Source organism: Theobroma umbraticum, unplaced genomic scaffold (assembly GCF_002168275.2).
Source record: "Theobroma umbraticum cultivar Fairchild unplaced genomic scaffold, ASM216827v3 scaffold_86.0, whole genome shotgun sequence".
Classification (NCBI taxonomy): domain Eukaryota; kingdom Viridiplantae; phylum Streptophyta; class Magnoliopsida; order Malvales; family Malvaceae; genus Theobroma; species Theobroma umbraticum.
This window is the reverse complement of record NW_018397263.1, coordinates 1,618,575-1,630,748: the sequence shown is the minus strand read 5'-3', so window position 1 is coordinate 1,630,748 and position 12,174 is coordinate 1,618,575. Positions and strand designations below refer to the sequence as shown.

The window sequence follows — 12,174 nt, the reverse complement described above, 5'->3', positions numbered from 1 at the left end:
TATAACTTATTATGTTAACATGATATGTTAAAATATTATAATTAATTATGATGTGAAATATTAATATATCATAATTGATGATGGTATATTATGTTAATTTACTATAATAATTTAATCATGTGATTTTTTTATCATTCAATTAATATCATGTCATATGAAAATTAATAGGTCATTACTAATAAAAATTTATTTAATTTAAAATAAAAATATAAAATTTAATTAAATATAATAAAAACAAAAAAATTTAAATATTTTTTAATAATTAAAAAATTTATTTCAACATTATGTCATTATTTTATTTTTCTCCATCCATATTTTCCCTCTCGCTCCACCAAGCTGCGCCGTTTTTTCCACTTGTCTTTTTCAGATCAGCTGTCACTTTGCCCTTTCCCTTCTTTCATTTTCCTTTGCCCTCTTTTCTTTCCCGCTTTCATTTCCCGCCTCTCCCCTTTTTCTTCCGCTCTTCCGTTTCCCCCCCGTTTTCTTCTCCTTTGCCCACTTTCTCCCGTTCGCTGGGGCTGGTTCTCAGGCGAACCCCCGCCTCGCAGCTGAAGGCACCATCTCATCACAGCAGCTTTCTCAGCGTCGCAGCTCCACCCACCACGACCTCCTCGCAGTCCAAAGGCCAGAGATTATTCATAAACCGTGCATCGGTTAGTAATAGTTTGTTTGATCCCTTTCGTATGGGAGGGATGCCTTCGTTTCAGTCCGTAGCCAATCTTTCCCTATTTGTATTTTCAAATTCTTTTGATAGTCAAAGATTTTGGTCTTTTATCATGTTGTTTAAGATGCTCATTTTAAGAATTTATCATCTCGTCTCAGAAGGCTTGTGAGCCACTATTCACTGCCTTGTCTTTGGCCTAACGCATCTGAAATTGCTTAGATTATGTAAACAAAATGTATAATTATCTTACTCATGAAATGCATGAAAAAAAAGAAGAAGAGAAGAATGATTCCTTTCGTCGGATTTGATGTTCTCAATGGATAATTCAGTTGGGTACTAATATTATTTCTTATGATCACAGGCGATATTGGGCACTTGAGGGATAAAGGTACCGGTAGTGCAGACAGATATAGAGTTAATGATGCTTATCATTCAGAAAATTTAGGTAATTTTGTTTGTATAACATTAAGCATGTGTGGAAAAATAATAGGTGATGTAGTCTAGAAGCTAATATCTGAATTTCATTGGTAGGCGGTGTTTTGTGCTCCAGTCATATAGAAACCACATTTCTCCCAACTCTATTGAACAAACTAAGCAGTTACAAGATTAGTCTTATTGTCCATTGATCTTGACATTGGCATCAGTCTGTGTTCTTTGCAGTTAAGGCATGCTTCTTCTTTGGCATCATGAACTTTATTTATATGACATGGAATTTTTGGCTTGATTTGGATATTGTTCTCTGTAATAATTTGAAGCTGTCTATTTTTTTTTTTATTCTTGGTTGTTTTTTTTTGGTCATAAATACTGATATTCATGTAAGCCTACTACTTGTGTGTTTAAGTTTATTTTGTTGAGTTCTTTGTTTATTTATAGGCCGTAGGTTTTGTTTTTACATATGCTGTGTTTTTTCAAATGAACATGTCAGGCTTGTGATTAAGTATGCAAGCATCTGGTTTAATATTGCCTTTACATGTTCTTGACATATTTGCTAGTATAAGGGCAGCCATGTTGTTCCCCGATCCATTCCCTTATTGTTTATTTTAGATGTGTTTGACTTCTGCTTTTCAAAGCACATTGTGGAATATAGTCATATAAGTTAACCACTCTCATGAGGATATGCAAGTTCTTTATGTTAGGGAGATCCTACCATAAATATTCAATTTAAAAATGCGCTAAGCTAGTAAGCTTCAATATGCTCATACATCTTCGCACAAAGACACCTAAACTCTCACCCTTGCATTTCCTTGTACAAACCTTTTTTATGCTTTGGTTTATGCCATTGTGATTATTGTTTATTAAATCATCAAAAACAAATCAACAAGGGGCTTTCACAAGGAATTCTTTCGTGTGGGGGTGAGTAGAAACCCTTTTCCTATTAGGAAAATGAAATTCTTCTTGGGTTTAGTGAATTTTTTATTCTTTTTTTTTTAATTTGGATTTTGGTGTCACATTTACACCCAATTCAGCTCAGCTTTACAATATTTACAGTTTAAACAGATTGAAAGACATGGATTTTAACGAGGTAGATGAAGAGGAATTCGGATTCTCAAGAAACTATTTCCTGGCTAAAGAACTAGGTAGTTCTGGAAAAAAATCTGCCCGTAAACTCTCTGATATCAATGTAGTTGATGAACAGGTACTTGCCTGGAAATTCCCATTACTCCCATCTCCTCACCTTGAGCTTTCATTTATTATTGGTTATTTCAACATTGCAGGAACTCAGAGCAGCTGCAGCTAATATTGAACCAAAGCATCAAAAAGACATTGCAGCTCTAATAAAAAGTTACAAATGCTTGTACCCAAAATGGATTTTTGAGCTAAGGTAGTTTAAAGTTATTTATTTTATTCCAAGATGATACCTTGAAATTAAGTAATGGCTTAATGTTCCACTACTTACTGTGTTTTTTAATAAATTTCCAGGTGTGGTTTTGGCCTTCTAATGTTTGGGTTTGGATCAAAAAAGGCGTTGCTTGAAGATTTTGCTTCTACAGCTTTGACAGAGTATTCTGTTGTTGTAATCAATGGCTACCTTCAATCAGTTAATATTAAACAGGTGCAATTTCATTAGATAATATTCCAAGGCTGCTTTATTAGTTTAAGGGTTAAAAACACATTTGGTATTCAAACTATAGTGAAATTGTCAATTTGGTACTTGAAGAAAAATTTGCAATTAGGTACTCAAACTATATTTTCATCTATCAGTTTGCACATTTTTTATGTTCAATTGGTTTTTTCTCTATAAATGTTTATTGAGCTCTCATTTCATTAAGAACTCAATGTTTTGAATGTAGGTTGTAATAGGCTTGGCTGAGATTCTATGGGAACAATTGAAATCAAAACGAAGGAATGCATCAGGCAACTTGCCTAAGGTTCAACAGCCATTTAGTTCTCGATCTATGGATGATCTTTTAGCCTTTTTAGATGAATCAGAGATGGAGTGTGATAGTTTTATATGCATTGTCATTCACAATATTGATGGGCCTGGGTTAAGAGATTCTGAAACTCAACAATATCTCGCACAACTTGCTTCTTGTTCTCATGTTCGTGTTGTTGCCTCTATTGACCATGTGAATGCACCTCTTTGTAAGTAAACTCTTGTTTCTATTGTCAATCAATAAATAGGTTAGCTTGCTTACTTATCTGTTTTAAATGTTGATATCAATTCTTATTAGTTATCTTGATAGTGCGGTGGCTAAGGATAGAAATGGAAAACATAGTTTTAGTTCCCCCTTGCACTGTAATCTTTAGAATATCATTTTTAGGCCTCTGTTGGGAGGTTAGTGGTCTTCAGTAATACTCTTATGTGGGTTTTCGATAAATGTAATAAATTCCCTTCCCTATAGAAATGCAGACACTTAGCATTGTAGAATATTAAAGATTTTTACAGGGCATTGATCCTGATAACTTCCACTTGGCTTTGATGTTAGTGTGGGACAAGAAGATGGTTCATACACAATTTAACTGGTACTGGTATCATGTTCCTACATTTGCACCATACAAGGTTGAGGGGCTCTTCTTTCCTATGATTCTTGCACATGGCAGTAGTAACCAGAGTGCCAAAACAGCTGCAATAGTTTTACAGAGTTTGACACCTAATGCTCAGAGTGTGTTCAGGATTCTTGCAGAATATCAACTGTCTCATCCTGATGATGAAGGTAGGTAGTTAGTTGTTTGGGATCTAGAGTATCATTTTCATTATTTTAGTTCTTAATATACTCAATGATATCTTTTAACCTTTTAGGGATGGCAATTGATAATTTGTACCCAGTCTCTCGAGAGCGTTTCCTTGTCAGTAGCCAGGTTACACTGAATGCCCACTTGACTGAGTTCAAAGATCATGAGCTAGTCAAGACCCGAAGGAATTCTGATGGCCAGGATTGCTTGTATATTCCTCTTGCAACTGAGGCCCTTGAAAAGTTATTAACTGAGATCGGTTGATATATATGCTACTTTAGCCACTGACAACACAAGTGGAAGAATGGAATTAGAAAGTAAGCATGCAAGGTCAGCCTTGAATCAAGTTAAATCGGGAGACTCTATCATGGAGGCAACTTAGTTGTCTTTTGCATGACCAAATCTTATAAAGACATCTGCAATGCCTCTTCAGTTTGTTATGGCTCAAATTTTGTCTACACCACATGCTGATGCTTTTTAAACTTAAGCAAAATCTAACTGATTCAGTGGGAGCTAAAGCTAAACTTTTGGCCGGGAATGAATATGTATTGTGTGCTCTTTAAATGCCCTTGTATTTATTCAGATCTCTGCTAATGTGGAGGTTTTTCTGCTTATGACTGCCATCCTGTTACTGGGTAATACTTCCAGCACTGCATATCGATGGATCATCTGATCAACAGAATTCTTTTCTTGATGTTACTACTTTTCATGTTGTGTGATCTCCTTTGTAATTGGTACTTGAGAATTTTTCCTTAGGGGTGAATCTTTCTTCTGCTTCAAGAGAAAATGTATGCTTTACAATGCCTAAATGTTCTGTTAAGCAGCGTTTCAAATAGGTCATTGCTGGAACGAGATTTTGTTTCAATGATTCATATTAAATCCAAGGGGAAGTACCTTTATACCTGGGTTGCGCGCGAGCTCTAGCCTTTTTCAAAGGCTTTTTGCCCATTTAACAAAGACAAATAGTGGTAATAAAATAGGGGATGGGAGTTCGTAATAAATACTACAATCTGCAAAAGCAATTGCCTGATTCCTATTTACCATACCAATCATTTACAATCACTAGTCAAATTCATGTTTACAGCATATAAACAGGATAACAGAGATATACTGCCGATTGTCTGAGAAGATTTGGAATAAGGGATGAGAGAACAAACTTTACAAGAGACGCAGGCTGTGTAATGATCCCATTTCGGAGACCAGCTAAAATAACATGGTCACTACAGCACAGCTTAACCAGAAATGATATATATGCAGTGACCAAGGGAAAAAACAAACCATTTAAGCTACCCACTGCTGAGCAGATAACCATGGAGATATGGGACCAAAAATGATGATCCATTACCGGCACTCTGTGTTGCAATTTCCACCTGCATCCTACAAAAATAGTTCACCATTTTACAATGAGAAACAAGGTAATTGTATTATTCATATACTATATGCAGCATTTTGTCATTATTGATGGCTAGTTATGAACATGGAAAGTGTAGTCTTCTTGAATTAATTCATAAAACCTGCCACAACTAACAATATCTGCCTTTCCTTCTAAAGGCAGGAGAGGGGCTATAGAAACCAGGTTTGCACATGAGTCACAATTTTTAGTGCCTAGCATGCCATTATCACCTACCTTCTTAAGCTTTGTAATTCGACTGGAAAGGCCAAATCTCTTTATGAAACTCTTGACAGAAGCTTTTGCCTTTTCTGAGGCTCAGATCTACTCCCTATTGACAAAGTGGAAACGAGAATAATCCGCAGGATGCATATCCATTCAAATAACCCAGTATAACTACCTGAATGTACCAAAATAAGATGCAATATACTGAAAGTGTACTGCTATAAGTGGCCCAAAACATATATTCTTTAAGAAAGAACTGTTGTCCGAGCCAAATGTTAGAGAAAGGAGACCACTGCCAACTGCAAATGGCACGATGGAACATTTATACGAAACAAACTTAATACCTGTGTTGATCAATGCTGCCATTTCCAAATGGAAGGGAATAGGGTTTGGATAAAACCCAAGTTACTTAACTATGACTAAACTTGAATGAACTTCCTGATATAAGTTAACATAATTTGAAACAGTACAGAGAAACCAACCTATAAGAATTTATGGAAAACTAATCATGTTTTAAAATACAAACCTGATGGTTTCACGACATCCGCCTCTTCCCTAATTCCTGTGATTTTACGAGTCTAAATATTTGAGGTAGAGACACAAAAGTTAGTCTTCCTGAAAATATGACCAAAGAGAGACTGGTGTGGAAAGGAGAGAGTAATTTCTCAAACTGGACGAGGGGGATTAAAATTCGAGACAAGCAACATATAAGCCAAAATGAAACTACAAACCTGATCATAAACTGCAATTTGGTTGCGCCAAAATTCCAATCGAGGTAAGAGGAGTCTACCTGTATCATATAGAAATAAGATCAAGAGTTGAGTGAGCACATATCTAATGAAAATGATAAGTTATGCAATGACATTCAGACCCCATAAAATAATGTCAGTTATATTTTTCCTCATCAGAGGAACCTTCACTTTAAGAATATTTTTTGGTAAAATAAAGTTTAAATAATAATAATTCTACTAAGAAAGCAGAGAAGAAAGATTATTTCTGGTGTCATTTGCTTAGGTCCTAAAAATGATTACAATAAGATTAATAAAGTGCATTTTCAAGTTAAGAACAAAATTCACTGAAAATGGATTCTCTAGCTGATCAGTATTTAGCTGACACGAATCTAAATTCAAAAGGATATTTAATTACAAATTATAAAGGAACAGCACCGAGGGAGGGGGGGGTTGGTTGACAAAAAGCACAAAGACTGTTTTGGACCAATGGGTAAGATAATTTTTAAAAATTAGATGGTAAACTCACCTGATCTTGAACATTTGAGACTCAGAGACTCAGGAGAGATAACAGATTGCTTCCCTTTTCTTTCTTGGGATACAGGACTTGCCTAAGTAGAAATAGACACAGTAAAAAATTCAAGGAATGGAAAACACTCATACACAAATACACTGGAGGAAAATAACAACAGAATAACAAAGGAAAATGGGGGAAAAAACCATTATCCAGAGAGCAGAATTCACGTCAAAATGTGAATACAACCTGGTCACTCTTCATCAGAGATAATATCAAGTGAGCAGTATGTGTCAGGCTGTCTTTTACAAGTGATTAACTGATTATCGTATACCATATCCAAGACGTAGAGTGAAATGGTTACATCTCAAGTACAGCCAGCCAAGTATGAAATATGATATTACAGACAATAAGTCATGGGGAACACTTAAACTAGAAACAGAGCACAAGAAAGCTTACAACTTTTTCAAAATCAAGTTTTCTCCGAGTCTCCTTCCAGGATGAGCATCTTTCATTGACATGGCTTAATGTAGAGGGAAAGCTGCGTGTTATTCTCCTACTCAGTTTTTGTTCATCTTGAATCTCTGTCGTTGAAGGTCTTTCCTTTGGCGTCATAGAATATCCAACCCCAGAGCTCTTTTTCGGACTGCCTTTTATAATCTGACTTCTGGTTCTTCTATTTCCAGAAATATAAGGGCTGACGTTTACTGTATTTTTCTTTTTCCTGACATTTACATTATCAGTTTCTATGAATGATGGGTAATGATTTATTCTCTCTTCAACAGATGTTAACAACTTAGCTGCAGGGTCCAGTGTTTTGGAAGCATTTGAGGCATCAACAACAGCAGCAATTTGCTCAGATAAATTATGTGAACAATCAATCGAAACTCCAATGTTGAGGTTTGATCTCTCTTCAACCTTACTTGACAAGTTACCAGCAGGGTTAAGCACATCAGAACCTTTTGATGCAGTCTGAAAACAGCTCATTTGAACATGCTTATCTTGACTAGCAACCTCCACATGCTCACTTGGAGTCAAAATCAAGCTAGGATCTACCATTCCAATAGACAGAAATACAAAGTGAAATAAGCCGATATTACTGGAATTCTTTTAAAAACGTTGGCTATGAAACTACAATCTAAGTCTTACGTAACCAGATCAAGAACGCATGTATATAAACCTGAATCTCTCGCTGGCTTGCTAGAATTGGGGACAACTTCGAATTCAATGTCAGTGGTACCATTTTTCCCCAAACACTTTTTAGCATATTCTTCCCAGTAAGGAGGAAAGCCAAAGGAGAAATGAGTAAAGACCTGTTCAGATTAAAAGACAAATTTCTATAACCTTAAATCCTATATCTGGGAACACTACGAAATTAATCATGTAGCAATAGCAATTATTTGCAAGCATCATCATTTTTGTTCCGTCAAGAACTGTAAATGATAACATTAAAGATTGCAAATTCTCCCATTTTCTTGAAACAGAGAAAGAAAGGAAAACCTTTGATACCTCAGAAGAAAACCCATTTTTTTCGGTACGATGTCTATTGATGAAACCTTTGATGCAAACACAAATCCCATCAGCTGTCTCAAGAGTAAAAACATCGTATCTTTTCACAATCGGTGCTGAGGTAAACAACCGAACGGCTTCTAACCTGTTTCACCCAACTTAAAAACATAAAACGAAAAGCCTTCCCATTACAAGTTCAGAAACCCTGAAGGCAGAAGGAGAGAGCTTACTCTCTAGATGTGGACCCTGCAACAGCTAATCTCTTCCCTTCAAAATCTTTGTCGGCTTTCACCAACCACCAATCGTGCAAAGAAACCTTATTTTTTTTTCAAATAAAAAATAAACGGAAATTAAAACTCAGAAAAGAGTGCGATTGAAAGAGAGAGAGAGTTTTTGTTTCAGGAAACAAAAGGAAGAAAGTTTACTGTTTTCTGGAAGTAAGATGAACCGCCATCCTTGCTGTCGTTTTGGGCGTCATTACCGTCTTTTTGGCTGCGAGTTTTGGGAGCCATGAGCGCTAAACGGGGAGCAGATTCGGTTTTTGTTTTTCCCAGGTTTCAAAACGGAAAGTGCTTCACTGTAATCTGATATTTAAGGATTAAATTAAAAACTCTGGGGATTGTCAGGGGGCGGGAAACGAAGCACTGAGGCCAACTAACCAAGTTGCAGCTGAAAAACTTTTACTGCACGGTAAGTTAGAGAAAGGCAACCATCGCCCATCACCCATCACCCATCACCATAGGCTATTGTGCGATGTCGTTTTATGTGTTTCAGACCTCTCCAGGGTTTAGGGGTTTTTCATTTTTATCTTTTTGGACATTGAAGCACCAATATTTTTGATCAGGGCCTTATAGGGAGGAGAATATGGCTTTGAAAAGTGGAATTTTGAGGCCATATTTTTTTCCAACAAATTCGACTTATTTGATCAGTCCTCTGCTGCCACTGCCTCTGCCGCATCTCTTGTTGCTGAACAAGCCCCACCTTAAACGACCCTCCTTCTTCTTCTTGTTCTTTTAAAATTCTAATATAGTTCATCAAAAACTGATCTTTGCAATGATCATTCTTGATGGTTTTTCAGGGCTTAGCAACAGAACCAGAAACCAAAAACTTCGTGAAGCGTTTGCTAAATTTGATCATGTTCTTCATGGTAATTAGTTTCTTGTCTTCCTGTAAATGGACTTGAAAAGGTTTTATTAGAAAGAATCAAACTTCCTTCGGTAATAGAAAGTAATAAAATTTATAAAAAATTCTGTTATTCCAATTGTCTGGATTAGTTTTAAGGTTTAACATCATGGTACTAAGGTCTTAAGCTGAAGGGAGATGGCCCGTTTTAAATTTGCTTATGGTTTAGCTAATGTGGTTACAGATCGCATAGCTAAATACACCCAAGGCTTTGGGTTTGTGATAAATGCTAATTTCGAACATGCAGAAAAGGGAATCAAAGGAATGGAAGCAAAGGTTTGTCTGCTTTCTGATTGCTATCATATTTCTAAGCAAGAGAAACATGGGATTCTGTATTTTTATTGGAACCGCTATGTTGATGATTCCGCATTCTGTTATTAGTTATTACGCCTACATAGGTAGTCGAGATGTTTTAAAAGAGCGTGGCACTTGATGATTGCAGTGGATTTTGATTTTTCAGTAATGTTTTTGAAGTTTGTTCCTTGTTATAATGTGAATTAATTTCCATGGCATCTGTCTGCATGTTCTTTGATGCTGCAGTTTCTCGATTTGTATTTTAGATATTTGCCGGGTGTGCAGACGACCAAAAGCTACCAAGGGGCAATCAGCAACCTCAGAGAGTGATCCGGATACTAGCCCATGTTTAAATTAGAAGCCTGACCATGATTCAACAACGGGCTCAGCCTATTAGCAAAACAAGTTGAGCCTAGCTAAGAAACTTAATTAGCTATCCACCCCTCCTCTAAAAGGAAAGTCAAAGTCACTACTTCCATACTATCAAAGACTGGCTTGTGACTCCAGCCGGAAGTTGTGCATAAACTGACATTTGGCTTAAGTTATACAGACTACACACATTATTACAATTGTGTAGAAATCTTCATTTTGTTTGTTGATATAAATAAAGCATTAATAACAGAAATTTAGCTATTTATGAAAACACCAAACTAATAAACAAGAACATAAAGAAAAAAAAGTTGAGATTCCTCTTCCAACATGCAAGGGAGTAGAACAGAGGTTAATTGCAATAGTTGGTTTGTAGAGGAATAATTAGAAAAGAGGTAAAAGTGACAATTAAGTTTAAATTTTGAAGTAAATAAGATCTTATGATTAATTATTATTAATTAAAATATTATTTTATATTTTATATTAAATGATGTTAACGTGATATATTGACATATAATAATTAATAATAATGTGATATAATACCATAATTTTACGATATTTTCATTTTTTATGTCAATACCACTTCGATATAAAATTATAAGTGATACTTTGACTTTGACTAATGGTAATTGATCAATTTTTAGTCATAAGAACAGATTTGGTCAAAAATAAAAATAAAAATAAAAGAGTTTGATTGGATGTAATTTTTTAAATGAATTGCTAAAAAGAGATCTGTAAATATTTCTATGCTCGATTTATAAGGCAATGTGGCTGTAGTTTAGTGGTAAGAATTCCACGTTGTGGCCGTGGAGACCTGGGCTCGAATCCCAGCAGCCACAGTTACCTTTTTTATTTTTTCAGGGAATTTTATTTTAGTGATTAAAAAAATCTGCAGACCAACATACAAAACGACCTCGTTTTAGAAGCCGCTCTCGAGCAGTCCTGTATAAACGCTGTTAAGAGTGTTAGTTGTTCCGGCCTTTCGAGTTCCAACCATTTTTGAAGTCTTCGGGATCGTCTTCTTCATTACTCACAGACTGTCATCGTAAGAACCCTAAATTTTACATCTTTTTTCTTATTTAGCAACAAATTTCATGCTCTTTTCTCATAATTTTAATACAATATTTCCATTTCCCAATTTTCTAGATTTTTTAATTTTTTTTCTGTCCTTATTTTAGGTTACAGTTTGGGGATAATTACGATTGTAATTTCCATTATTTGATAATCATAATCACTGACTATTTTTTAGTTCTATGATCTTGTAGTTCAAGAAAGATTCAATCTTTTCCCAAATGGTCCCTGAACTGATCCGTAATTGCTTCTTAAGAGATTTATTTTGTAGTTTATTCCGTAAATTTCCTATTTTTAAGCTTTGAACTGAATAATCAATATGCTGGCATCACTATATTATGACAATGTCTTGAATTTGAGTGTGTAGAATGGTTGTAAGTTGTCACTATTTGATTAAGTTAATAATTAGTAATACTGTTTTTATGTGAGTAATTTCTTGTCTAATTAGGTTTGTTAATGAAGAAAAGGGCGCTTGATGTTCTAATTAGGCTGTCCTCCATTTTTTATATGCCTGTATGGTTTCTGTTTTGAACTTTTGAATAAAACAACATTAGGTTAAGGATACAGAGAAGAGGAGTACAGAGTCAATTAGAATTTATATTTCCTCAGATGTCATTCATGAGTGCTTTTGTTTCTGTTTTGGGTCACTTTCTGTTCTTTTGGCTGCCGGATACGCTTATGAATAGGAAGCAAATTATGTTCTGAAGCTGATTTGTTCTGTTATTTTTGCTCGAAATGTTTCTTTTCCAGATGATTGACGATCAGGACCTGGGCTTTTTTGCGAATTTCCTTGGAATCTTCATTTTCATTCTGGTTATAGCATATCATTATGTGATGGCTGACCCAAAATATGAAGGCAATTGAAAATTTTTTTTACTTTTTTTTAAGTGTCTGCAATGGACATTTTGATGATAGTTTTGTAGACTGAGTTGTTTCAGAAAAGGAGACAAATCAATGTTGTTAAAAACCTTCAACAAATTATTCTTATAAATGCCATCTTATTGCTTATGTTTTGCATGATATTTATATCAGTTTTTTGCTTTACATGCACATG

General features: G+C 35.2%; 3 protein-coding genes and 1 non-coding gene across 5 annotated transcripts; 3 read left to right on the top strand and 1 right to left on the bottom strand.

The window, feature by feature from the left end:
* Positions 1-328: 328 nt before the first annotated feature.
* ORC2 (origin recognition complex second largest subunit 2) lies at positions 329-4,713 on the top strand. Of its 2 annotated transcripts, none has more exons than XM_021433276.2 (8): positions 329-653; positions 1,026-1,109; positions 2,162-2,300; positions 2,380-2,486; positions 2,585-2,717; positions 2,956-3,247; positions 3,592-3,819; positions 3,906-4,713. In XM_021433276.2, the coding sequence occupies exons 3-8, from the start codon at positions 2,172-2,174 to the stop codon at positions 4,100-4,102; spliced, it is 1,086 nt and encodes a 361-aa protein (XP_021288951.1). In that variant the 5' UTR covers positions 329-653; positions 1,026-1,109; positions 2,162-2,171; the 3' UTR covers positions 4,103-4,713. The 2 variants fall into 2 exon arrangements, with proteins under 2 accessions (XP_021288951.1, XP_021288952.1); XM_021433277.2 differs by having other exon boundaries at positions 2,153-2,300.
* Positions 4,714-4,847: 134 nt separating this feature from the next.
* Positions 4,848-9,091, bottom strand: LOC110420100 (dentin sialophosphoprotein-like protein). The gene is made up of 10 exons (XM_021433275.2): positions 8,630-9,091; positions 8,435-8,520; positions 8,205-8,349; positions 7,876-8,008; positions 7,155-7,747; positions 6,711-6,792; positions 6,185-6,243; positions 5,980-6,031; positions 5,466-5,559; positions 4,848-5,215 (listed from the first exon to the last, which is right to left on the bottom strand). Exons 1-9 carry the CDS (start codon positions 8,714-8,716, stop codon positions 5,507-5,509), a joined length of 1,290 nt encoding a protein of 429 aa, XP_021288950.1. The 5' UTR covers positions 8,717-9,091; the 3' UTR covers positions 4,848-5,215; positions 5,466-5,506.
* A 1,725-nt stretch (positions 9,092-10,816) lies between these two features.
* On the top strand, positions 10,817-10,888 carry TRNAH-GUG (transfer RNA histidin (anticodon GUG)). Its single transcript has one exon. It is a non-coding gene; the product is annotated as a tRNA-His (tRNA).
* Positions 10,889-11,870: 982 nt separating this feature from the next.
* Positions 11,871-12,128, top strand: LOC110420938 (dolichyl-diphosphooligosaccharide--protein glycosyltransferase subunit 4A). Its single transcript, XM_021434362.1, has one exon. It carries the CDS (start codon positions 11,871-11,873, stop codon positions 11,982-11,984), a length of 114 nt encoding a protein of 37 aa, XP_021290037.1. The 3' UTR covers positions 11,985-12,128.
* Positions 12,129-12,174: the final 46 nt, after the last annotated feature.

Coding starts and splice junctions, on each gene's coding strand:
- LOC110420100 (XM_021433275.2), bottom strand. CDS start 8,716: ATGGCTCCCAAAACTCGCAGCCAAAAAGACGGTAATGACGCCCAAAAC. Junction 8,009..8,204: donor AAAATGGGTTTTCTTCTGAG/GTATCAAAGGTT, acceptor TAATCTGAACAG/GTCTTTACTCATTTCTCCTT. Junction 6,244..6,710: donor TCTCAAATGTTCAAGATCAG/GTGAGTTTACCA, acceptor TATATGATACAG/GTAGACTCCTCTTACCTCGA.
- ORC2 (XM_021433276.2), top strand. CDS start 2,172: ATGGATTTTAACGAGGTAGATGAAGAGGAATTCGGATTCTCAAGAAAC. Junction 2,487..2,584: donor AAATGGATTTTTGAGCTAAG/GTAGTTTAAAGT, acceptor ATAAATTTCCAG/GTGTGGTTTTGGCCTTCTAA. Junction 3,820..3,905: donor GTCTCATCCTGATGATGAAG/GTAGGTAGTTAG, acceptor TTAACCTTTTAG/GGATGGCAATTGATAATTTG.
- LOC110420938 (XM_021434362.1), top strand. CDS start 11,871: ATGATTGACGATCAGGACCTGGGCTTTTTTGCGAATTTCCTTGGAATC.